This window comes from Hyperolius riggenbachi, chromosome 6 (assembly GCF_040937935.1).
Source record: "Hyperolius riggenbachi isolate aHypRig1 chromosome 6, aHypRig1.pri, whole genome shotgun sequence".
Lineage (NCBI taxonomy): Eukaryota > Metazoa > Chordata > Amphibia > Anura > Hyperoliidae > Hyperolius > Hyperolius riggenbachi.
This window is the reverse complement of record NC_090651.1, coordinates 371,779,048-371,806,706: the sequence shown is the minus strand read 5'-3', so window position 1 is coordinate 371,806,706 and position 27,659 is coordinate 371,779,048. Positions and strand designations below refer to the sequence as shown.

At 45.4% G+C, this 27,659-nt stretch overlaps 1 protein-coding gene across 1 annotated transcript; it reads left to right on the top strand.

Moving 5' to 3' along the window:
• The first annotated feature begins 16,530 nt into the window (after positions 1 to 16,530).
• LOC137522286 (venom serine protease inhibitor-like) lies at positions 16,531 to 24,635 on the top strand. The gene is made up of 4 exons (XM_068242316.1): positions 16,531 to 16,581; positions 19,452 to 19,502; positions 20,595 to 20,636; positions 24,394 to 24,635. The coding sequence occupies exons 2-4, from the start codon at positions 19,469 to 19,471 to the stop codon at positions 24,633 to 24,635; spliced, it is 318 nt and encodes a 105-aa protein (XP_068098417.1). The 5' UTR covers positions 16,531 to 16,581; positions 19,452 to 19,468.
• Positions 24,636 to 27,659: the final 3,024 nt, after the last annotated feature.

Genomic DNA, 27,659 nt, shown 5'->3' with positions numbered 1-27,659 from the left:
GTGGGATACATCACAGGTGGGGTACAGGTGGGTGGGGAACAGGTGGGTGGGCCACGGGTGGGTGGGCAACACGTGGGTGACACAAATCCATAGCAAAAGTGGAATACATCACAAGCTAAACCACAAGCCCCCCCAAAAACTTCTAGTCAACATACCCTCTGTGCCTTGCTGTCTCTTGCTCAAGTGCTCAAAGTCCTCCACATACAGCTTGGCAATTTTTTTCCACAGGCCTCTGCATTTTTTGATGTTGCTGTGGTCCGCATCCCCCTTGTCCCACAGGGCTGGTACCTGCTGCACCTGTAGGATGAGGTCTTCTGATGTGTAGGGCCTCACCCCCTCGTTATCAGACATATCGTCAGACATGTTGCTGCCAAACAGCTCCAGCATGAAGTCACTGCTGCTCCACTCTGTGAACGCTGGTGCCATGTGGTCCCCATCCAAAATGGCCACCATACCATAGAGTCAGCATAGGAAGTGTGGTATAACATCCGGTTTTTATAGCCAGTGTGTTGTGCGCTCTCCGGTTCTCATTGGTTTCCATTGGCCGGATGCAACATTCCGGCTCCGGTCCGGATACGTCAGCCGGACCAGCCGGACCAAAAAATAGCGCATGTTGGAACGGACGCCGGAGTCCGGATCCGGTCCGGCTCCGGTCCGGACGAAACGGACGCATGTGAACGGTCGCATAGACTTTCATTGCTATGCCGTGCGTCCGTTTCGTCCGGTCCGCATGCGGTCCGGCTCCGGCACGGCTCCGGCACGGCGATTCCGGATAGCAACCGCTAATGTGAACCGGGCCTTATTTGTTGTCGATATCTGCCTGTTATTGATATTCTCTGCTTCACCCTGGTGTCTCTGCTTAATATCTTTGTTGATATGTGCACCTCGTAGGTATTTGCCTGTTGTGCTTACTTAGTATTGTGCTAATTAGTAAAATACTTTGGGGTTAACTCACTAAATAAAGGTAACATTGGCATGCGCAGACAGTGCAGGGCAATTTTATTAATATTTACATCAATAGCATAGCGTGCATTATACACACAGTTCAACTACATTGCAGCCGCCAGTAATTTTCCAAAACTGACTGAGGATAAAATTGCAGTTGGTCACACTTAGCATGAGCAATGCAGGTCATTGTGGCAACACTTGTTATGGGTGAGGAAGGTCATGGTGGCCACACGAGTTATGGGTGAGGAAGTTCATGGTGTCCATGCTTGTTATGGATGAGGAAAGTCAAGGTGGCCACAATTGTTATGGGTGAGGAAGGTTGTGATGGCCACACTTGTTATGGGTGAGGAAGGTCATGGTGGCCACCCTTGTTATGGGTGAGTGTAATGATCTGCTCAGCTGCCTGTGCAGGCAGGCAGCTTTTTGACCATTGTGTAGGTTTGCATGCTGCAGGACTCTGGAAAGAAGAGCTTCTGTCAGTTTTGCAGCTTGTGCTTGCTGAGGAATTTGCATACGTTGTCATGCAAATTGCCTGGCCACATTCATTGGAGGCGTGTACTATAAGTACTATGTGTTTCCCACAATGCTTGGCTGGTCATAAGGAGTCTTCCTGTAAAACACTCTGGAGGAGTGTCAGCCTTACTCTCTGTTTGAAGATCAGCTTAGAGTAATTCCTAGAAAACTGCACTAGGCAGGTTTCCTTAGTGCAGTTAGGATTGCTTATCTGTTTGTTTGTTCTGTTGCTATTGTCTTGTCCCAGCGGTGGTCGACAGGAAATGGTTCTGATCTCTGTTCTTGTAGTATAGCTGGTGCAGCGGTTGCTACCAGCTATCTCTTCTGATCTGTCTCACTTGGATCGCACTGGCATCTTGCGCTAGCGCTGTGGATCCTTCTGTTCTGTCTCCTTGGATCGCGCTAGCCACTTTCCGCTAGTGTCGTGGATCCTTCTGTTCTGCTACTCTGTACCTGGATCGCGCTAGCCACTTTCACTAGTGCTGTGGATCCTTCTGTTCTGCTACTCTGTACCTGGATCGCGCTAGCCACTTTCACTAGTGCTGTGGATCCTTTTGTTCTGCTACTCTGTCTGCCTGGATCGCACTCGCCCAGCGCTAGTGCTGTGGATCCTTCTGTTCTGTCTTCCTGGATCGCGCTAGCCACTTTTGCTAGTGCTGTGGATCCTATCTCTCGCTTGTCCCTGTTTTCGTGTGTCTGTCTTGTCTGCTACGAACACTTGCTGGAGGCTCGGTGAAGTAACCGTTAAGCAAGCGCTCGCGTCCTCTGTTACATGTTTGTCTGTCGATGGTAAGTTAGGCGTGCTTGTCTCTATTGTGCTTATCAAGTGGAGACCGCGCACGAACGCGTGCACTGTTGCGAATAAGTGCGGTGTTCGCGTTCAGTTAGCGTTTGTTATTTTCCTTGTTATTCTCATTGTATTATTTGCTGTGCCTTTGCTACCCTCGTATTCTGTTCTGATCTGCCTTGTGTCACGTGTGGCGATCGCACCTCTCGCGATCGCGTTCCTATTTCATATCTGCTGTTGTGTGTGCACTATCGCGGGGTGGCAACTAGGTTGGCGCACACACATACAACCTGTCCCTTTGCTCGTTCTCATTCGCAATCGCTTCTCTTGCGATTGCGTTCTGCGCTTCGTACAATTCCTGTCTGGCATTTGTGGAGGTACAGAGGATTGGTTCCTCTACACTCCCCAGCGCCATCTGCCGACAGGAATTTCCCTCTACGGGTGCGTAGCACCTTTTGCTGGGTGCCTGCAATTTTTACTTGTGGAGGATTTCCGCCGTATCAGCGCACGCGTTGTGCGCTGATCACGGAGAAAGTTCCACAATCGTTACAGTATGACCAGCCCAACCCAAAACCCCAGTGTAGACGGAATTTCTGATTTGTACGATTTTGTCTAGTTTGGGTCCTGTGTCTTTAAGAGCTTTAAAAGGCTAAACTCAGAGACCAAAGCGGAATTTCTTTCTGAATGTGTGAGGTTTTGTCTGAATCCCACCTTTCAGATTACTGATCCGTCTACGTCGGCTCTTCAGTTTGCCTATGTGCTCTTAAAAGACGATTTGTTCACCTGGGCATATGATGTGCTAAAAAATAATTCTTGGAATGGTAATCTGTATCAGTTGCTTGCAGTGATATTCTCTCACTGGTTTAAACTGCCTGGCTTACCACCTGCTCTGATTGAATGTGTAGCTGCTGATAAGTCAACTGATCTTTCCCTTCCACGCAAAACTTTTCAGTATGACAATCAGTTCAATGTGTCTGTTGCCACTTCAGGTTTTAAACAGCAGACATGCAAAGTGGCTAAGAAGAGAAAAACTAAAAAAGGCAAGCATCGGAATAAAACACTCCCTATTGATGTTTATAAGGATGTTGTTCCGTCTCCGGCTTTTTTGCCCCAATCCAAAGCTTATGTGGATCCTGCTATAGGTAGGATCGTACACTATATTAAAGCAGTTAAAAAATCTGTTCTTGTTCCTGATCTCCACCCATATGGAGATTTTCTGGATACTGGCCTGCTTGAACCCCCATTTGCTTCCTGGGATGTTGAGGCCTTGCTGGAGGAATTCGATTTTGATTGGAAAGCCTTTTGCAATTTTTACATCGCAAAAAGCGAAAATGTCTTGAATGCTTGTCTCGATTCTATGTACCTTCTGATTGATTCCGATGAATGTGACAAGGATGAGGTGGATCTGGTGATCTAAGTATGGCAAACCATTTTGGATGAGTTGCACACACACCAACCGATTGATTCCAATAAAAAGACATCGTTCTCGGATGATTGTTCCTGCCTTTCTGGGGTAAAGCATGTGAGTCTTGACTTTGTGCAATCTGAAATGAATGAGTGTGCCGCTGTGGTTGATTCCTGTGCAAATCCTGAAGGATTCTCTCCTGACAGTGTGCAGTTTGAATCTGTGCGATCTGATGCCTGTTTCTCGGATGTTCCTGCAGATTGTGATCGGCATGAGTCTGTCGGTTTCCTCAAGGATGTGTGGGATCCTTTGTCATTTAGAAACAGACCTTTGAGATCTTCCGTCTGTGACCCTGCTATGGGGAAAGTTTCTCGACTGTGCAGCGTCAAAAGTAAAATTAATATGCCTAATAAAGTTTATCCTGTTGATGTCGCTATTTCTTCTACAGATGAGTCTCTGTCTCACCCTGTTCACACCTGTAAGGGCCTGTTGCCTGGTGACAGTTGCTCCAGTGTTTCGGTCCTAGATGCCTTGCAGTCTGCTCCGCAGATCGCGGAGGTTTGCGCTATGGAAGCGTCAGTTTCACAACCTAAAGTGAATTTTGATTCGCAGGTTTTGCACTCTGGTTCCTCGGATTCGACATTGTTAGCCGAATCTAAGAGTGAGACAGCGCTTCGGTTTTGCGAATCTGATGCTGAACCTTCTTTGCCTTATTCAGAGACGCTTTCTCTGAACCTGCCCTGTACCATGAATGAAAACATGTTTTCCTTTCACACTGACGTTTGTGAGCCCCTTTCTTGCTCTGAGGGAAGTGCTGATTCTGCACCCTGTACTCTGGATGAGTCAATGTGGCCTTGCTTAGAATCCCCTGCAGTGTCCCTAGAGGCTCGTCTAGGTATTGCCACTATACTCACCTGTTTTTCTGCAGTTTTGGAGTTACAAGCTAGTTTGACTGCCACACAGAATTCTGGGTACAGTGAAAATGAAGTTAGGGAGTCAGTGTGTGTTCCAGTAAATATTCCTGTACATCCCGCTAATTATGATGAAGTTCAGTCTCAGGTTATGGTGGAACTATTCCTGGGACATCTGCCCTGCCTGCAGCAGGTATTTAATGTGCAGCCCTGTAACATGGATAGTTCAGAATCCTTCTTAGAAAACCTGGAAAATGATGTTCCTGAGGTCTTGTTTGATGTTCTGGAGGTCTCCGAGGTTCCTCCCAAAGGGTGCAGAACTTGTAGGAGATGTCTCCTGCCCCCCAAGTCCTTCTGAGGTGTTGCCCTCTTCCGTAGGCATTGCTGCCTTGCTGGCTACCTTTTCAGCTCTGGTGGAGCTTAAGTCATGTGTAGTCAATGATGAATTTCTGTCAGATGCCATTACAGTCATTGAGATTTCTAAGCCTGAGACCGAGTCTTCTTTTGAAAGACCAGTAACTGTGACCTCTACTCGTGATGATTTTCTGCCCGATCCTGGTTTTGGGCTTGTCGTGCCGGACTCTGAGATTGGCAGTTCCCCGACATGTCCTGAGGTTTCTCCTGTGCTGGTGTACCCCAGTGTGCTCTGTGACCCAGAAAGCCCAAGTGTGCCTCGGTTACCAGCGTACTCAGATGCTTCCTCGGTGGAGACATGTTCTGATTTAGCCTGCCTGCTTGCATGCCCAGAAGTGGTCCCTGAAAGTCCTGATCTTGATGGGTGTCCTGCTAATTCTGAATCTGGAACTGTCATAGGTTCAATGGGGGTGCTTGGTAGCTCTCCATGTGGGCCTGGTGAGCGTTCTGGCTTCTTGAAATCTCTGCGGAGCTTCAAGGCGTTCTGGGAGATTCCGAGAGAAGTTTTGCTTGGTACCCTGAATACGATCAACAGCGGCTTTTGTTTTGAAAGAGACACTTCGAACAGCTTTTGTGGCAGATTTGGTATTTTCGGACACTCCTTGGAAGGTGGTGGGTATTGTCTGGAGGGTGTTGATGGCTTCTTCTCTGGTATACACAGTCCTGATAGGTGTTACGCTGAGACTTGTAGTGCTGATGGGCATGTTTCGGTGGCTTCTGTTTCCGATGAGGTCGGTTTCGGGTGGACTGACTCTGGAATTGGACCTTGTCGGGCTGTCCCGACCTTCATGAGTCTTCGGTTGGAGTCTTTTGCTAATAGCAGTTTTGAGGGTCGTCTGGAATTCGACCCTGGAGGGGGGAGGGGGGTACTGTAATGATCTGCCCAGCTGCCTGTGCAGGCAGGCAGCTTTTTGACCATTGTTTAGGTTTGCATGCTGCAGGACTCTGGAGAGGAGAGCTTCTGTCAGTTTTGCAGCTTGTGCTCGCTGAGGAATTTGCATACGTTGTCATGCAAATTGCCTGGCCACATTCATTGGAGGCGTGTACTATAAGTACTATGTGTTTCCCACAATGCTTGACTGGTCATAAGGAGTCTTCCTGTGAAACATTCTGGAGGAGTGTCAGCCTTACTCTCTGTTTGAAGATCAGCTTAGAGTAATTCCTGGAAAACTGCACTAGGCAGGTTTCCTTGGTGCAGTTAGGATTGCTTATCTGTTTGTTTGTTCTGTTGCTATTGTCCTGTCCCAGCGGTGGTCGACAGGAAATGGTTCTGATCTCTGTTATTGTAGTATAGCTTGTGCAGAGGTTGGTACCAGCTATCTCTTCTGATCTGTCTCACTTGGATCGCACTGGCATCTTGCGCTAACGCTGTGGATCCTTCTGTTCTGTCTCCTTGGATCGCGCTAGCCACTTTCCGCTAGTGCTGTGGATCCTTCTGTTCTGCTACTCTGTACCTGGATCGCGCTAGCCACTTTCACTAGTGCTGTGGATCCTTCTGTTCTGCTACTCTGTACCTGGATCGCGCTAGCCACTTTCACTAGTGCTGTGGATCCTTCTGTTCTGCTACTCTGTCTGCCTGGATCGCACTCGCCTAGCGCTAGTGCTGTGGATCCTTCTGTTCTGTCTTCCTGGATCGCGCTAGCCACTTTCGCTAATGCTGTGGATCCTATCTCTCGCTTGTCCCTGTTTTCGTGTGTCTGTCTTGTCTGTTACGAACGCTTGCTGGAGGCTCGGTGAGGTAACCGTTAAGCAAGTGCTCGCGACCTCTGTTACATGTTTGTCTGTCGATGGTTAGTTAGGCGTGCTTGTCTCTATTGTGCTTATCATGTGGAGACCGCGCACGAACGCGTGCACTGTTGCGAATTAGTGCGGTGTTCGCGTTCAGTTAGCGTTTGTTATTTTCCTTGTTATTCTCATTGTATTATTTGCTGTGCCTTTGCTACCCTCGTATTCGGTTCTGATCTGCCTTGTGCCACGTGTGGCGATCGCACCTCTCGCGATCGCGTTCCTATTTCATATCTGCTGTTGTGTGTGCACTGTCGCGGGGTGGCGACTAGGTTGGCGCACACACATACAACCTGTCCCTTTGCTCATTCTCATTCGCAATCGCTTCTCTTGCGATTGCGTTCTGCGCTTCGTACAATTCCTGTCTGGCATTTGTGGAGGTACAAAGGATTGGTTCCTCTGCACTCCCCAGCGCCATCTGCTGACAGGAATTTCCCTCTACGGATGCGTAGCACCTTTTGCTGAGTGCCTGCAAATATACGCTTGTGGAGGATTTCCGCCGTATCAGCGCACGCGTTGTGCACTGATCACGGAGAAAGTTCCACAATCGTTACAGTGAGGAAGGTCATGGTGGCCACACTTGTTATGGGTGAGGGGAGTCATGGTGGCCACACTTGGTATGGATGAGGAAGGTTGTGGTGGCCACACTAGTTATTGGTGGGGAAAGTCATGGTGGCCACACTTGTTATGGGTGAGGGGAGTCATGGTGGCCACACTTGGTATGGATGAGGAAGGTTGTGGTGGCCACACTAGTTATTGGTGGGGAAAGTCATGGTGGCCACACTTGTTATGGGTAGTGTTGGGCGAACACCTGGATGTTCGGGTTCGGGAAAGTTCGCCGAACATGGCCGCAATGTTCGGCATGTTCGGGCCGAACCCCGAACTCCCCGAACATCCCGCTTTTGGGGGCCCTATGGGGTCGCAGGCATAAGGGGGGAGCATGCCCCGATCGTGGGGGGGGGGGGTCGGAAATTCCCCCCACCCCCTCCGCTAGCGTTTCCCCCTCTGCCCGCTTCCCCATACAAAAGTTTCAGGAAGTACCGGTCCGGTGGTAGTGGGTGGCTGGCAGTGGGCGGCACTGTGAAGTGAGTGACTGAGGAGGAGGAGTCCGGAGAGTGACGTGTTGAGGGAGGCCGGGCAGCGGGCGGTTCAGCAGTAGTACGGTACTACTGCTGAACCGCCCGCTGCCCGGCCTCCCTCAACGCGTCACTCTCCGGACTCCTCCTCCTCAGTCACTCACTTCACAGTGCCGCCTACTGCCAGCCACCCACTACCACCGGACCGGTACTTCCTGAAACTTTTGTATGGGGAAGCGGGCAGAGGGGGGAGCGCTAGCGGAGGGGGTGGGGGGAATTTCCGACCCCCTCCCCGCGATCGGGGCATGCTCCCCCTTATGCCTGCGACCCCATAGGGGGGCAGTATTCGGCCGAACAGGGCCCTGTTCGGCGGCCAATTAGTAGTTCGGGGCGAACCCGAACTTAAAAGGCCGAACACCATCAGGTGTTCGGCCGAACTCGAACATCACCCGAACAGGGTGATGTTCTGCAGAACCCGAACAGTGGCGAACACTGTTCGCCCAACACTAGTTATGGGTGAGGAAGGTCATGGTGGCCACACTTGTTATGGGTGAGGAAGGTCACGGTGGCCACACTTGTTATAGGTGAGGAAGGTTGTGGTGGCCACACTAGTTATGGGTGGGGAAAGTCATGGTGGCCACACTTGTTATGGGTGAGGAAGGTCATGTGGCCACACTTGTTATGGGTGGGGAAAGTCATGGTGGCCACACTTGTTATGGGTGAGGAAGGTCACGGTGGCCACACTTGTTATGAGTGGGGAAAGTCATGGTGGCCACACGTATTATGGGTGAGGAAGGTCATGGTGGCCACACGTGTTATAGGTGGGGAAGGTCATGGTGGCCACACTTAATATGGGTGAGGAAGGTTGTGGTGGCCACACTAGTTATGGGTGGGGAAAGTCATGGTGGCCACACTTGTTATGGGTGAGGATAAAACATTTTCTGAGCAATGTCTATAATGTAAGAAAAAGACACCGAGAGCCCAATATGGTGTAGTATGCTCAGGACAATAGGGAATAATGTAATGTGAGAAGGTTATACTCACAAACAAGGGTTACTGCTGAGGCAACCACTGTGTATGCAGGTGAGGAGATTAGACCTGTCCTCACTCAGGGTTAAGAAGTCGCTCTCCGTAGATAGAAGAAAGGTAGGGGTGGGTCCCCCTTCCACCAAGGGTGGACACTAAAATGACTTTGATGAACAGAGGCGCCAGCAGAATAAAAACAATAATTAAAAGTTTTAAAATATGCTGGGGAGGCAGTGGTGGACTTACCTCCGAAAGCAGACTAGACTACTTGTCTGACATAAATAAACACTTTATTAGTACCCCAATAGATGCAACGCGTTTCGCAGGACCAAGCCCGCTTCATCAGGCAGTAAAACAGGGGACAAAACAGTAGCTCTCAGGTAGCACATATAGCGCCTCTGAGCGCTATATGTCCCAGAGGCGCTATATGTGCTACCTCAGAGCTATTTTGCTAGCTGCGTGTAGTACGCGATCGCCGCCGCTACCCGCCGCTTCGCCACTACCTGCCGCGCCGAGCAGTCCCCCCCAGACCCCTGCGCAGCCTGGCCAATCAGTGCCAGGCAGCGCTGAGGGGTGGATCGGGATTCCCTCTGACGTCCCGACGTCCATGACGTTGGTGACGTCATCTGGCCCTGTCGCCATGGCGACGGGGGAAACCTTGCAGGAAAAATCCCACTCTGAACGGGATTTCCTGCTTGCAAAGATCGCCGGCGGCGATCAAAGTAGGTAGGGGGATGCCGTTGGTCAGTGGATATCATGTACCTAGCGCTAGGCTAGCTACATGCATTAAAAAAAAAAAGTAAAAAAAAGTTCTGTGCCGCCCCCTTGCCGAGATAATTGGAACGGCAAGGGGGTTAAGCAATACCAGTTGCCTGGCTGTCCTTCTGATCCTCTGCCTTTAATACTTTTAGCCATAGATCCCGGACAAGCATGCAGCAGATGAGGTATTTCTGACATTATTGTCAGATTGCCAGGCAATAGGGATTGTCAGAAATGCCGATTACCAACTCCACGAATTAACGATTGATTTCCAATTACGAGTTCCAATTACCGGGTAGCCTTTTTTTTGGGTTATTTTTTGCATCCACTGGCCAAATACTTCCGAGTTGGCTTTGCATTCTCTGCATTCTCTGATTTGTCCAATGCTTCAGAGTCCTGTGATTGGTCTGAAATTACTGAGTTGGTAATGCAGTATTTCCGCCGAAATCCGCTTTCCAAGTTCCGATCAGAATCCAAATGGAAATATAGATTTCAAATTGAAATGCAGAAATTTCCACTTCGCGAAATCGGAATGAACATTCCTACCAGGCAACTGGTATTGTTTAAAAAGAAAAAAAACCAGAAGGAAATATGGCAGCCTCCATATCACTCTCACATCACTTTGAAGACAGCCAGAGATCAGGCTGGATCCCATAAGAGCCCATTTCCATTAGGCAGGATTCGGCCAGCTGCATGTGATTAACATGTAAATTGTGGTGATGTTTTTCCACTGCTGCTGTTTGTTTTTGCCCTAATTCACAATCGCTGACCTGCTCAGTTTTTGATGCATTTGCACTCTTACCCAATGAATTGTGGAGCAATCGGTAGTGGAAGTTTAAGTGCGATTGCATCGCAGTGCGATTTTGCATTCAATCACATTTCTTAGTGGAAAGAGACCTGTTACTCAGCTGATCCACCATCCATGGTCAACATTATTTGTAGCTTAACATTTTTATTACTCAAAGCAATACTTAAAGAGAACCTGAAACAAGAAGTATATGGAGGTTGCCATATATATTTCCTTTTAAACAATACCAGTTGCCTGCCAGCCCTGCTGGTTTATTTGGCTGCAGTAGTGTCTGAATCACACACCTGAAACAAGCAAGCAGCTAATCTTGTCAGATCTGACAATAATGTCAGAAACACCTCACCTGCTGCATGCTTGTTCAGGGTCTATGGCTAAAAGCAGAGCCGGTTCTAGACATATTGCTGCCTGAAGACCTCCCCTCCAATTTGGAATTATTAAACAGCGCCCGACAATTTACACCCTGCATAATAGCCACGGTGTGATAAAAAAATAAATAACCTCAGCATAGGTAGGTATAGGTGGTGTCCCCAGTATAGATAGAGAGGTAAAGGTGCCAACAGTATAGGTAGCAATGTACCAGTGCCCCCAGTATAGATAGCCAGGTATAGGTGAACCAAGTATAGATAGCCAGTATAGGTAGCCAGGTATAGGTGCCCTCAGTATAGGTGGCTAGGTATAGGTGCCCTCAGTATAGGTGGCTAGGTATAGGTGCCCTTAGTATAGGTAGCCAGGTATTGGTTACCCAGTATAGGTAGCCAGGTATAGGTGCCTTCAGTATAGGTAGCCAGGTATAGGTGCACCAAGTATAGATAGCCAGTATAGGTAGCCAGGTGCCCCCAATATAGGTAGACAGGTCACTCACTTACTATTCTCCAGTTCTGTCTCCTGTCCTTGGCGGTGTCTGGTGGCAGGTCCTGGTGTCCACCCCTCCACCAGCGGCTCCTGCAGGAAAACGGCGGGCAAACTGCAGGCAACTGGGTTAACGTTGGGTGCCTGCGTCACTTCCGCTTTATGCCCTGCTCCACCCCCAGCCTTCTGAATGACACACCTCAGGCTGCGTCATGGCAGATTCACCCCTGCCTTAAGGTATTAGAGGCAGAGGATCAGCAGTACAGCCAGGCAACTGTTATCACTTAAAAGGAAGTAAATATGGCAGCCTCCAGATCTCTCTCACTTCAGGTATCCTTTAAAGCATCTGAAGTGAAAAATAAGAGTTAGATACTTACTTCAATAATTGGAAACCCCTGGATGGTCTGGAGGTTTCAATGATCCTCCTGCAGCCCCCTGTTCCAGCGCAAGGTCCCGCTATACCTATTGGACTCTAACTGTTGCCGCCCTGAAGGACATGAGTCACATTGCTTCATGGGAGAATTGCCACTGCTTGGGGGCACATCTGGCTACCTAACTCAAGGGAGCATTGAGGCAGTTTATCGACTTAAAAAGCATAATTAGGCAGTGTGTACCCCCAAACTTTATAATTGGACTACTAAAACATGATTGGGCAGAATGTTCCTCCTCCTTCCCTGCAGATAGCCTTTATAAAACATAAATGAGCAGCACAAACCCGCAAATTGCATAACTAGGCAGTGGTTCCACCAAACAACATGATTGTTCCTCCAAGCTATATAATTGTGCAGAACTCCTCCCCCTTAAAATAGCTTAGGCAGTGCCCCCCTAACATCTTAATTTGGCAGTATATATTAGGCAGTATTACCTTGTAATGATGGATCCCTGGTCAAAATTTCAGCCAGGGCACTATCTGCACAGAGTTTGTATGTTCTCTCCAAATCTGTGTGGGTTTCCTCCAGGCACTCTGGTTTCCTTCCACACCCCGAAAACATACAGATAAGTTAATTGGCTTCCCCCCTAAAATTGGCCCTAGACTACGATGAACAATGGACATATCACTAGGGCAGAGATGAGATTGAGATATGAGATTGTGAGTATCTCCAAGGGACAGTTAAACTCTGTACAGCCTTTGGAAATATGTCAGCACTATATAAATACTATAAAATAATAATAGTGTGTCCCCAAACAACATAGTTAAGCAGCATGTCCCCTCAGACAACATAATTACACATTGTGCCAGCGCTAAGAATTTAAACAGACAGCATATAATTCCAAACAACATAATTATGCAGAGTGTCTTTCCAAAAAGCATAATCCTGAAGCCTACTGTATACCCCCATCCAAATAGCATATTTAGGCATTAAGTCTTTACCTCCGTCAAACAAAATAAGGCCGTACATACCCCCCAAATATAAGTAAAAACAGTGTGCAGCCCTGAAATAATATAATGAGGCAGTAAGTATCCTCCAAATATTATAATTAAACAGACCTCTCCATCCGTGATTGGTTCATATTTTGCCACACCCAGGGTATAAAAGAAAAGTCATACCAGTATGGCAGCCAGGTATATCTTGTATGCAAATTGGATCACAATACTGAGACAATTAGTTCATTCTACAGTAGAGATTATCAAATTAGCCATCATTTGATTTTGACCAATTTGTTAAGTTAACCCCGGAAAGTGAAAAAAAAAAGTAGATTTAGATTGAATTTATGAGTTATGCATATAATATCTATTGTTCTATATTTGCATATTCCCCCCATTCTTCCAGTGTATGAAACATTTTTTTCTCCAGAATAATTTGATTAAAGGATACCTGAGGTGACATCACATGTGACATGAAAGAGTTAAACATCAGGTATGTAAGTGGCAGTTCCTATCTGAGTCAGGACTAGGTCAGACTACAGTGTGACAGTCACTGATAAGAAATTACAGCCATAAACGCTTTCCTAGCAGAAAATGGCTTCTGAGAGCAGGAAAGAGATAACAAGTGTCAATAGTTCATAGAATTTAGCTCTGGCATCCTTCAATGAATGTGTCATTGAGCAAAAACAATAAACCAGTTAAAACTTAAAAAGTAGATTTAAATATAAAATAAAACTGTGGAATACCTTAAAAAGTCATTTTTAGGAGAAGGAGGATAGATACAATTGTTTATTTCATTAGTTTATTTTCACCTCGGGTGTCCTTTAAAGGTTTACTGTGACAAAACAAATTTTAGATAATTGAGGTAATTGCTCCCAGTTGATTTTTACTCAACCATAAGTCACCTCCCCCTGGCATACAGATAAAATGGCACTGGGGCTAGTCACAAGTACAATATCAGTGAATTACTGCTATTCCACTATAAATTAGTAATTCTGTGATTTTTATAGATATTTTACTATGGTTCAACCTAATCTTACTCTCACATAAGCCCTCCCTCTACCAATACCTGACTGACCCTCTTTCCAATTCCCTAACCCTAACAGACAACCCTTCCCCAGCCAATGCCGGAACATAACCAGCCGGCCACCACCGAAAACAATGCTGATATTCTCACTGAATCGGTGCTAAAAGGCAGCCTAGGAAGTTTGGGTTCCACCACACTTACTTGCTCCCTCCAGCTCCCAAATTACCTTCTTTGCTCTAAGGCCTTGCAGATCATGCCTAGGGACAGTCACCACCACTTGCTTCTCGGTGGGGAGGACTCATTGTAATAATATTAAACAAGGGTGATTTAAAAAGATGGGAGAGGGGGACTTGTTAACAGCACTCCCGAATGTTAAGGTCCATGTAGGCTGAAGTTGCTCGGGGCGGAGCCCTAAGGTCGTTGGCTCTGAATTCACTGGAGAATAACATCCTGCATGCGGGATTAAAAGTTACAAAAAAATAAGGCTTTGGAGCAGGGATGTCAGACTCCAGTCCTCAAGGGCCGAGGTCCTCACACATTTTTGGCACAGCTCAAATCAGTTGATGGGACTTAATCAGGAAGGTTGTGGTTCATCGAGTGGAACACATTTCTCCATTTCTCAGTCCATCCTAAACTCCGGGATGGACATGGCACACGATATTTTTAATTTTATTTTATGTGTATATTACATTTTTGAGAATTAAAACAAAAAGCAGCGTGAGCCACCCCCCCCCCCCCCCCTCCAAACTTTTTCTCATCCTATCTTTTTCATACAAGGTATGGAGAAAACCCAAGGGCAAAACTTGCAAGTGCTACACGGTCCATCCTTTACTCCCTTGCCTCTTGCCCCATAGTAAAGACCAAGTACATCTTAAGCCCTGTTGGATTGACGTCTTATCAGTTGTGTGAACAATAGCAAACAACCATTTTTTGGTCGTTTCAACTTGTTTCACAACAGAAGTTATTTGACAATTGTGCTGCATAACAGACCGCTGTTGAGCGTGTGTATGGGGGATTTAGACATCCAGCCGGGTGGAATCCTGTCTATAACACTAGTGGCACGAAACACAACTTTCCCTGACAGTAAAGTCTCATACACACACTCAACAAAAGTATTTTAAATCCACAATTATCAAACAACTTTTATTGTTGAAACAAACCAAAAAAGTTGTTTTCTATTGTTCAAACAATTGATAGGACACAGCTCAAGTCAATCCAACCATTTGAACAACAGCAAACAACTTTTTGTGATTGTTTCAACTTGTTTCAACAACAAAAGTTGTTTGATAATTGTGCATTTAAAAGTATTTTGTTGAGCGTGTGTATGAGGCTTGAGAAAGAAATGCATTCTCCTTAGTTTATATGCTAATCTTTCTTCACACTCAATTGCCCATATGCATTCACTTTGGCTTCAAGTTATATCCTAGGAGATAATTGTCATCTCCTCTTCTTCTCTTCCCACTACACCACTACACCACTACACCACACCACCACGCCACCACACCACCACGCCACCACGCCACCACACCACCACACCACCACGCCACCACGCCACCACACCACCACGCCACCACACCACTACACCACCACACCACTACACCACTATGCCACCACACCACCACACCACCACGCCACCACACCACTACACCACCACACCACCACACCACCATACCACCACACCACCACACCACCATGCCACCACACCACCACACCACCATGCCACCACACCACCACACCACCATGCCACCACACCACTACACCACCACACCACCACGCCACTACACCACTACACCACCACACCACCATGGAGCAGCATGGTGGCATAATGGTTAGTGCTCTTACATTGCAGCGCTGGGTCCCCGGTTCGTATCCCAGCCAGGTCAACATCTGTAAGGAGTTTGTATGTTCTCCCTGTGTCTGTGTGGGTTTCCTCCGGGCACTCTGGTTTCCTCCCACACCCCAAAAACGTACAGATAAGTTGATTGGCTTCCCATAAATTGACCCTAGACTATGATATGTACACTACACCATATAGACATATGACTATGGGAGGGATGAGATTGTGAGCCCCTCTGAGGGACAGTTAAGTGAAAAAGACAATATATACTCTGTACAGTGCTGCGTAAGATGTCAGCGCTATATAAGTACTAAATAATAAGAAATAATAAAATAACTTTTCAGCATTTACAATTGAAAAAGTACCCAAAAGTAAGTGAAAAAGTACTATTCAAATAATTTTGAGTATTTTCATGTTTGCTGGTGGTTTAAAATGTGTTTTATTGACAAGGCGTGAAAATACCCCCAGGAGAAAACTCAGCAGAAAAAGTGAATTGCGTATGGGCCAATAATAATTACCCTCCAAGACCTGACCTCTTGTGCACTTATACTGATCCGATGAAGATTTACGAGTTCAGAAGCACAGCTGGCAGCCTGGCACACACCCACTAACAACACACTCTAAATGGTAAACATAATGTTGCATTCTTGCTGCTTGGCTAACATAGATGATTGTTCTTCCTTCTGGATGGACAACAACTTCCTGGAGCTACAGGAACTTCCTGGTGGTTAGGGGCACAGCAGAAAGTCTACCACAGCTCAACCCGATTAGCCTGGAAATCTGATGAGCATATTGTAAAACTGCTGCTGTTTGGAGATTATGTGCAGTGGATGGACTGGAACCATTGATGTGGGACTTATGCCAATTTACTAGAATATTTGTTGAGCGCTAGACCTATTATGACTGTTGAAGTTTAAGGGAATATACACCTGGCTCTTGGTGTAATTATATTCACAACACAAGCAACTGCATATAAGGAGGGCTTACAAAACATTTACTCAGATTCCCTGTGAGCTCCAGAGGACAAACTGCATTGCCTGCTGCCTGCTGTCTAATCTCTGCTCATTCAGGTAAGTATACTTCCAGATGTTCGCTCAAAAATATTAAACCAATAATAATAAGGTAAGCAGGTAAGGTAGAATGGAAAGCAGAATTGCAAAATTAAAAACAAACAAACAAACAAAAAGACCCTTTTAAAAAGTGTGCTCTATAATTGATTTAAAGGTAACCTGAAACTTTATCTGAGCTGACATGTAACATGATGACATGAACATATGTATTTACAGTCTCAAGCTTACATAGAACTGGGCTGTGTTCCTATTTCTGTTTTCTTACTGTAAAGGTTTAGAATTCAGGTATGCAAATATATATTTTTTCTGCAGTCTGACTTCAGTCAGACTATAGCATAACCTTACTAATAGCTAATTACAAGCAATAAAACATTTGCTTGGCAAAGAACGACTTCTGACTGTGGGGAAAATATAAAAAAGGTCCACTATTTAGGATTGCAGCTTTGGAACACCAAAAGCCTGCTTCAATCACCTGAGAAAAAATAAAACAAAACATGAAACCTACTTCTCAGCTGTTAAAGTGCACCTGAGACACACAATAGTTCCGTATGTATACTTATCTGGGGCTTCTTCCTGCCCCCTGTGGACTGTGAGCTCCCTTGCCGTCCTCCCGGAGCGGCGGAAATGTAAATATCTACCTTTTGGCTCCAGCGCAGGCGCAGTATCCGCTCTTCCCACAGAGACAGGCGAAAATAGCCGATCTCCGTTGGGCCGCTCTACTGCGCAGGCGCAAGTCTTCTGCACCTGCGCAGCAGAGCGGACCCGATGGAGATCGGCTATTTTCGCCTATCTCCGTCAGAAGAGCCGCAACAGCGCCCCCGCTGGAGCCAGAAAAGGTAAATATTGCATAGGCTGTCAGATTTGACGCCTGTGCGTTCCGGGGGCTGCAGCGAGACCACCGTGGGACACAGGAGGACGGGGGAAGCCTCAATAGGGTCCAGAGGCTTCCTCCTACTGAGGTGAGTACCCTCCAGGGGAACTTTTTTCAGTACAGGTTTTCTTTAATATAGTCGGCTCAGTTGTGCTGTACCATGCATGTGTGGCCCGGCTGCTGCTGGGTGTTCACCCCCATCACTAACACTACTATTTGTCTCACGTACACATTAAACACACAAAAAAATGCGTTTTTAGGAAAGTCCTATTTAGGAGTAGCCAAACTGTCTAAGGCCCAGTGCACGGAGCTGGGAAATTTGGGCGCACCCAAAAAAAAGGTAAATATCGTTTAGGAACTTAAAAGTAGTACGAAACGTAAAGATATGTTTTAGGAACTTGATATGGCAAAATCATAACCCCAAAAAAATCATCAAACAGGACTTCACTTCAACAACGTTTCTAGAAATTCACTTGTAAATCATTTTTTATTGTAATCATGATTTTGAATGTGCAAACGTTATTGTAAGTTTTCAACTGTGTAAAAATACATTGTATAGCATTTTCACAATCCAATATTTCGTATACATAACTTAATGAATATATTTTGCTAAATATGTGAAATAAGGTTTAAAGGTTAGTAAATGACTTCATCCATTGCAGACTGCAAATGGTGCAGAATATCGTTTACACAGTATTGATTAGTAATAAAAGTAAAATATGTTTTAGGATCCGCAACTTGTAAAATCGTTAAAATATAAAAACAATTAGACATCGTTTATAAATTTTGTGAATCGTTATAATTATATTCATTATTCGGAATCTGTAAACGTTATTGTAAGTTTTCGTCAGTGTATAATTACACTAAATAGTGTTTTACCAATCTGGGAATTTATATACATAACTTAATGATTTAATTTTACAAAACATTAAAATAAACGGAATATTGAAATATATTTTTGATAAACGATATTTCAGATTAACGTTTACACCGTGCGCCCTTTTTTCCCGACGCCCTTTTTTTATATACGAAATACATACAATAGCGTATTAACAATACGAGAATTCATAAACATTACTTAATGATTTAATTTAACAAAACATTATAATAAACGGAACATTGAAATATATTTTTTTCATAAAGCTATTTCAGATTAACGTTTACACCACGCGCCCTTTTTTCCCCGACGCCCTTTTAGTACGTACGCCAGTGCACACCAAAAACCTCTAGCAGATCCGCAAATCGCTAGAGGTTTTTGAAGCTGATTTGCAGAGCGATTCTGGGCATGTTTAGAGACGTTCTCTAAACATGCCTAGCGTTTTTTGGAGCGTTTTTGTATAGCAGATTTCATATATTGTTACAGTAAAGCCGTTACTGAACAGCTACTGTAACAAAAACACCTCGAAATCCGCTCTGATCTAGCGTTTTTCAGAGTGTTTTTTTCCACTTTTCTATACTTTAACATTGAGGCAGAAACGCCTCAGAAAACTAAAAAATGCTGCAGCCCCGAGTTTGCGTTTGTGGGAAAAACGAACCTCTCTGGTGTGCACCAGCCCATTCACTTTCTGTAGCCAAGCGATTTTCCCCCTGCAAGCATTTTAAAAAACACTCCAGAACCGCTCTGGTGAGCACCATCCCATTCACTTTCTGTAGCCAAGCGGTTTTCCCCCTGCAAGCGGATTAAAAAACACTCCAGAACCGCTTTGGTGTGCACCATCCCATTCACTTTCTGTAGCCAAGCGGTTTTCCCCCTGCAAGCGGATTAAAAACCGCTCCAGAACCGCTCTTGTGTGCACCAGCCCATAGAGAGTCCACTGAAGAGGACATCCTAAACCAACAACTTTTATTCCAATATTTTTAAATCTGTCAGTCAGACTCAGTGGTAGTGCTCAGTCACTTACAGTGCAGGCGATGACAGTGGATGGTGTGCAGAGGTCATTTGTCTGTTGTTCTTTGATAAAGTATTGTCTTAATTGTGGATAAATTATGTTTTCCATAGAGGATACCTTGACCAGGATGACTACAAAACTTCTCCTCATTCTTCTGACAGGTACAGTATTTTCTTAAATACAATAACAGTATAAAGGTGGCTAAACACGATACAATAAAATGATCCGATTTTATGGCAATTCGATAAATATGATCGAATCTCCTGAAAAAATCAACAGCTTTTTTTTTTCATTCGACTGAAATATCTGATCAGATTTCCATTTTTTAATTTTTTTTATTTTTATCGATCCGGAATGCTGGAAATTTTTATTAAATTTTTCTAAAGATTGTACGGTGTGTGTTAGATTGTCAATTTATTAATATACACACCCTAGCAATTTGGTCAGAGTTTCCAATCATTTGTATCATAATTGGGGAAAAACTGAACGTGTTTGTGGTACATTGGTCATATTTTTGAAATGTTACAATCATTCAGAAAAAATTGATTGCAATTGAACAGATATTTAAAAAATTGTATGGTGTGTGGCCACCTTGAGGCTCCCTGCACACTGCAAATCCAGTTTTGCGACTCCGATTCCGTTTCGGATTCCGATTTTCCCCGAATGCAACCAACAGAAAAACGGAGGATAAAAGCAGCATGCAGTCATTATTAAAAATCAGAATCGGATGTAAAAACCGATTAAAATCGGAATTAGAATCGCATGCAGTGTGCAGGGAGCCGAAGGCATATCTGGCCTTATCAGGGTGATCCTCTATGTACAGCTACACAGATACAAGGATATTGGATCTGAGCGCTGCTTGGTTGGGATTGTATTGGAATTGGAAGATTTACGTGGTCTTTTTGAGCAACCGCCCCCTCTTGGATTACTGGTGAAATAATAATAACTATTTATTTGCTCATTCTTCTCTGGTGCTGGGAGCGCAACTTTTAACCTTTTGGTTTTTGAAATATAGACCCCATAGGTGAGTAATGTAAGAGTTTCTGGGATTTAGGGGTATGTCGTTAGGCTAGGTGGGCAAAGGGGTGAAGATGATGGAAATATAAAAAGAATTAGTAGAAATGGGCTTCACTGTGTATGAATTGTGTGTTAATATAATGTTTTGCATTGCTTCCTCTTTGTTGTTTTGTATATTTCTCTTTATTTTAGGGTTTTGTTTTTTCAATGAATTAATGCTCTGTGCTTTCCTCCAGTTATTCCGCTGGTGTTAGAGGCATTTGTCATGTGGAATAAAGGTACATCAAACTAACTTTGTGAAGTATTGAAGCCAAACTTCAAAGAAAACAAAAATATTTTAATATGGGATATTCTGAAAAATGATTAGCATGTCTGTGAGATTTTCATTGTGGTCTTTGTCCTCATCTGAGGAAATTGTCCTCACGTCCTGTCCTGTCAAAAAGTGTGGAAAATGCTCCAAAAGAAACGGCAAAATAATCTATAAAGGAAAAGTTTTTGTTTAGTAGAGTTGAGAGAGGAGAGATAAAGGAGAGAGAGAGAGGGAGAGAGAGAGAGAGAGAAAGAGAAGAAAGAGAGAGAGAGAGAGAGAGAGAGAAGAAAGAGAGAGAGAGAGAGAGAGAAGGAGAGGACGGGGGGGGGGGGGGAGAGAAATAGAGGGAAGAGAGATAGAGAAGAAAGAGGGTTATGGTGTCCCAGAGGAAAGATGTAAATAAAACCCCCACCTCCTCATTTGTATTAACCGGTTCAGCGCCGCAGTGCCGAAAATCTCATGCATCCGAGCAACGTTCACCTCCCATTCATTCGCCTATAACTTTATTGCTACTTATCACAATTAATTGATCTATATCTTGTTTGTTCCGCCACTAATTAGGCTTTCTTTGGGTAGTACATTTTGCTAAGAATTATTTTTTTCTAAATCCATTTTAACAGGAAGATTAAGAAAGAAATGAAAAAAATTCATTATTTCTCAGTTTTTGGCCATTATAGTTTGAAATTAATATACGCTACCGTAATTAAAACCCATGTATTTTATTTGCCCATCTGTCCCGTTAATTACACCATTTAAACAATGTCCCTATCACAATTTATGGTGCCGATATTTCATTTAGAAATAAAGGTGCATTTTTTCAATTTGCGTCCATCACTATTTATAAGCTTATAATTTTAAATAATATAATAACATACTCTCTTGACATGTATATTTAAAAAGTTTAAAACCCTTGGGTAACTATTTATGTTGTTGTTTTTTTTTTTAATTGTATTTTTTTTATTTTTTTTTTTAATAAAAAATGTATGTGGGTAATTTTGGGTGTGGGAGGGAAACTGCTTATTTTACATGTAAAATAAGCAAATTCTTTAATTAAAAATGTATGTGGGTGCAGTTTACTATTTGGCCACAAGATGGCCACAGTGAGAAAAGTCCTGGATGCGAACGATTTCGCATCCAGGAACCAAAATTCAGAGGAGTTGTTTCCTGGGGGCAGAAATACCACGCTCTCTGGAGAAATACCACGCTCTCTGGAGAGAAAGCGTCGGTATTTCTGCGGGGAAGTTAGATCGGTGAATGGGAATTATATTCCCATTCACTGATCGGGGGGCTAGCGGCGGGCGGCGGGTGCGCGCGCGGGCGCGCGCCCGATAGCGCGCGCCACGCATTGAAAGCAGCAGTGCCTTTCTGGACGAGAAAGCTCGTCCAGAAAGGCCGAACTGGTTATATGGCTGCCCATTGGTGATCAGTGGTGCTCAGCAAGATTTCGGATATCCGAACTACCCAGATAATACTTTTTCCACTATCCGAACTCTGAATAGCAATTCGGATATTTTTTAAAATCCGAACAGACTATCCGAGCAAACTCGAATTTCCCATCTGAAATCCGAGCGGATAGTTAATTCAGATATCCGAGAAGAAGCCAAAATCACCTTCAATGAAGAGAGAGAGAGAGAGAGAGAGAGAAAGAGAGTTTTTTTGCCATTTGAAGAGACGTTTGGAAGCATTTTAAGCCATTTTCAGGTCACTTCCGGTTTTCTTTTCGAATATCCGAATCCGGCCGGATATCCAGGATATTGGGTTCGGATACCTGAGTTTACTCGGATACCAAAAAGTTCGGATCCGGATATCCGATTTGGATCCGGATATCTGGGTATCCGGATCCGAATCAATTTGGATTTTAAAAAGGGGTATCCGAGCACCCCTGTTGGTGACCACTAACAGTTACACCTACCTGGGGCTGGAAAGTAACCAAACAGGGAGCTTTAAACCAGCAGTAGAGGCCCTGAAGGAAAAAGCCTGCAGAACGTTTTAATCTTCCATCTAGAGTTCTGCAAGTATCTTCTCCAAGTCCATAGCAGTACTTCAATCTCAGCCTGCCGGGCAGAGCTAGGCAGATTCCCACTATGGCTGACTATCCAGCAGATGGCACTCTCATACTGGGCGCATATAGCAGCAACCCCAGCACTTACCACCATAAAGCCTCACTGAGCCAGGGTGGCGAGGCCATACCACGCGCTTTGAAACAAAGCGTCAACAGCCAGCCCAGCCAAGACCACCAACAGGCTGACAAAAGCCCAAATAAAAGGAATGATAAAAAGCTGCAAGGACCGATACCTAGAGGAATGGAGAAGTGACATAAAGAACTCCCAGAAACTCGCTGTCTACCAATCACTACAGAGGGAGTACACAATGGCTCCATATCTGGAGAGGCTACACTACCACAAAGACAGACAGGCCTTGAGCCTGTACCCACAACCTGGAGATAGAGACAGGGCGACACAGACAGACATGGAAGCCCCGGGAGGAGAGACTGTGCAGGCAATGTGACTGGGAGGTCTTGGAGGATGAGGCCCACTTCCTGCTACACTGCAGCAAATATACAACATTGAGGACCGCCCTCTTCCAGAGACTCTCCGCCCACATCGCAGATTTCACCTCCACAGATGAGGAGAGGAAACTCTATATCCTACTGGGGGAAGAGGTAAAAACTGTGCAAATAGCAGCCCGATATATCACTGCCTGCCACCAACTGAGAGGAACATGATACCACATGGACTGTATAACCCCATACTCCCCTCCCCTATGGACTATATATCTCATCCCCCATGTTAATGTTTTGTTTTGTTTTGGGAATGCTAAATGTATTTGGTCCTGCCAATAAAGCTTTTTGGATTTGAATTTGGGTAAGAGAGAAAAATAGAGAGAAGAGAGAGAGGAGAGAGGTGAGAGAGAGAAGAGAGAGAGAGGGGGGGGAGAGAAAAAATAGAGAAAAGAGAGATAGATAAGAGAGAGGGGAGAGATAGAGAGAGAAAGAGGAGAGAGAACAAAGAGAGAGAAAAAAGAGAGATGGGGGAGAGGGAGAAATGGAGGAGGAGGAGAGAGAGAGAGAGAGAAGAGGGGTGGGGTGGGAGAGCGAAATAGAGAGAGAAATAAGAGAGAGAGAAGAAAAAGAGAGAGAGAAGCAAAAATCTAATAAGGCTAGGACCCAAAGCCGGGACAAGGTCCTCCAGCACCCAAGGCTGAGACACCAAAGTGCCCTCCTCCATCCCTCCCCCAACCGTTATACACTGATAGCTATTAGACTAAGAGGTGCCCCAGGGCCCCCAACACCTTAATCTCTAGTTATCTGGCTTGCAGTCACTGCCATGTATCCCCTTTTCTTATTTCTTTTTTTTTTAGGGGAATGCTAGCTGAGTGAGTTGTACGCCCCTTTCTACACTGCGCCCTGAGGCTGGAGCCTCTCTCGCCTCTGCCTCGGCCTGGCCCTGCTGGGACCCACTAGGAGCGCATTAGCTGCACTTGCTGATCACCAGCAATTGGCAAACTCCAGTGGATTCTTATGGGAATTCTCCTAGACGTGACCATCACTAATGACCACTTCCTGCTAGGGAGACAGTTATTTGAGACAATTATTCTTCAATTTGTACAGCCGATCTGGTGAGAATCATTCTACTCTTAGCAGAAGTGATGTTGTGTTTTTGGGTTTAGTCCCAGAGGCTTTCAATTCTGCAGATTCCTGTAACCACTTCTATGTAATCTTGCAGGAGTGTGCCCTGAACTTGAGGAAGAAGGATGTGTGCCCTGCCCACCTACGTGTGCCACTCCCTGGATTACCAAGGATTGCCTGGAAGAATGCCTCCCCAGTTGTGTCTGTAAAACAGGATATCTGCGGCGCAGTCCAGACAACACATGTGTCCCTGGACATTGCTGCATGCCTGGGATCCCACCCATTCTTCACGCTTTAGGCATAGTTCTGTCCTCCACTCCAGGAGACTGTCCCGAATAAAATCTTTTCTGTACAATCTCCATTAAGTGACCGAGTTCGTTGCTTGTCTTGTGCTTAAATTAGAGGACTGGTGCACACCAGAGCGGTTCTGAAGCGTTTTTAAAAACACTAGCTGTTTGAAAACTGCTTGGATAATATTTCAATGGCCTGGTGCACACCAGAGCGGGTCGTATTTTCCACAAACACAAATTCGGGGGCTGCAGCATTTTTTTTTTATTTCTGAGGCGTTTCTGCCTCAATGTTAAAGTATAGGAAAGTGGAAAACCGCTCTGAAAAACGCTAGATCAGAGTCGTTTTCCAGGAGTTTTTGTTACAGAAGCTGTTCAGTAACAGCTTTTACTGTAACAATATTCGTAATCTGCTACACAAAAACGCTCCAAAAAACGCTAGGCTTATTTAGAGAACCTCTCTAATCATGCCTAGAATCGCTCTGAAATCTGCTTCAAAAACCTCTAGCGTTTTTGCGGATCTGCTAGAGGTTTTTGATGTGCACTGGCCCAAAGACAGCCAGAGATTAGCCAATCAGGCGGCTGGATCCAATAACTCGTAAGCTTGGCTGTCCACCATCCATCATCATTATTTTCAGCTTACAGGTTTTTGTTTTTTTAACATTTGCATCAAAGTCAAATTCCTCCCAAAACATTTCCTTTCTTGGTTTGGGAATGCAGAGGTAATGTCTAAGAACTGATATTAATTGCTGCCTGGGTCCACACTGGTCACAGTTTAAACAGGAACTCTAGTGAAAATAATGTAATGAAAAAAAGTGCTTCATTTTTACAATAATTATGTATAAATGATTTAGTCAGTGTTTGCCCATTGTAAAATCTTTCCTCTCCCTGATTTACATTCTGACATTTATCACATGGTGACATTTTTACTGCTGGCAGGGGATATCACTGGAAGGAGATGCTGCTTGCTTTTTTTTTGGCAGTTGGAAACAGCTGTAAACAGTTATTTCCCACAATGCAATGAGGTTCACAGACAGGAAACTGTCAGGACCATGGTGCTGACATCACACTGTGGGAGGAGTTTCACCACAATACCACTCATACAGCACCCCCTGATGATCCGTTTGTGAAAAGGAATACATTTCTCCTGTAAAAGGGGGTATCAGCTACTGATTGGGATGAAGTTCAATTCTCGGTTATGGTTTCTCTTTAAGTCACTTCTTGCAAAATGGCAAGCCTGTGAGTTTAGGAAAAAATAAAAAAATTAGATACCGTATACACTCACATATAAGCCGACCCACGTATAAGCCGAGGCACCCACTTTTCCCTCATAAACCAGGAAAAAGCGATTGACTCGCATATAAGCCCCTACCCAGTATAGCCCCCTCCACAGTAGCTTGATGTGCCCCCAGTGCAAGTCAGCCCCTCTCCCCATAGCCAGATGTGTCCCAAGAATGATAAAGCTGTGTCCCTGTTCAATACACCGCTAACATGTTGCTGGCATGCTTCGCTCCACAAGCCAGGGGATACAGGTAGTCTTGAGCAGCGCACTCTGCATACCATGTTGCGGGGGATGGGAGCACAGAAACAGCAGGGAGCCAGCTGGCAAGAGCAGGATCACTAGTGCACAATCCTTACACTCCTCTGCCAGTAACAAAACCAGCTCCACCATCCGTTCTGCTCCACTGACTCGCATATAAGCCGAGGGGGTAACTTTTTCAGCACATTTTTTTTGCTGAAAAATTAGGCTTATATGCGAGTATATACAGTACTTATTTTGGGAGAGGGAAGCCCTCCGGGTCTCCTCTATCTGACCGTTCCAGCGCTGGGACCCCTGAATTGCAGCCGCAATGCACCTGTGCAGTAGCACAGACCCGCTCAAACTTCAATGAAAAAAGCCAAGCCAGATCAGGCCCATGCTACTGTGCATGCCCGAGGTGTTGATAAGGGCTGGTAGGCGGTTTTTCGTAGGGAACAATGCTGGAATGGGCTGTTGATGGAGGACAGGGGAAGCTCCTGCATTATCCAGAGGCTTCCCTCTACTAAACCTTCTTAGCAGTAATCCCGAGTCAGGCTCAGGCCGGAGATCCGCAGCTCAGAGTGATAACCCCGAGCTGGATCCATGGGAGGCGTGTAATGTGCAGGGCTGTCGCAGATCTATCTAGCAATATGATTCTTAGGGTCTAAAAGCTTGAGAAAAAATGGTACTGCTTTCAGACACTAAAATCCAGAAATAATCATAATGCATGGGAAGTTAAGAGTGGGGTCCTTTTTTCCCTGCAGGTACATTTTAATGAAAACCTGTAACAAAAAAAACCTCCCCTGGGGGGTACTCCCCTCAGGTGGGGGAAGCCTCCGGATGCTTTAGAGGCTTCCCCCGTCCTCCTCGGTCCCACGGCGGTGGCAATAAAGCTCCCCGAACAGCGGGGATGTAAATATTTACCTTCCCGGCTCCAGCGCAGGCGCAGTATCAGCTCTCCGCTCGGAGATAGGTGGAAATAGCCAATAGCCTGCGCGGTAGAGCGGCACCGACAGAGATCAGCTATTTTTGCCTATCTTTTGAGCGGAGAGCCGCAACAGCGCCCCCGCTGGAGCCAGGAAACGTAAATACATCAGCGCTTGTCAGGCTTGTCGAGGGAGGATTCCGGGACACTTCGGGGGAGCCAGCGCGGGACTGCCTGCAGCTACAGGGGAGGGGGAAGCCTCATTGGGACCCTGAGGCTTCCCCCTCCCGAAGGTGAGTATCCCCCCAGGGAAACTTTTTGATGTTACAGGTTCTCTTTAACTACCATAAACCTCCCCTCCCCAAACTCTTTGGGTAAAACTGAGCTCATAGGGCACCTATTTCCGTATGGGACATTTAACCGTAAACCTGGTACCTAGGTCCAGGGTTGAAATTCAGTTGGGGTAAATTCCCACTAACACGTAGCATTGCATTGTAATGGTTAATGTTTTACACACTGTAACATGGTGCAATTCAAAATCTATGAACAATTCGCACGTCAGTTGTGCTGTAATGCAATAGATACAATGCATAACATGCGGTATGTTTTTAGGATCCCACACATTAACACAT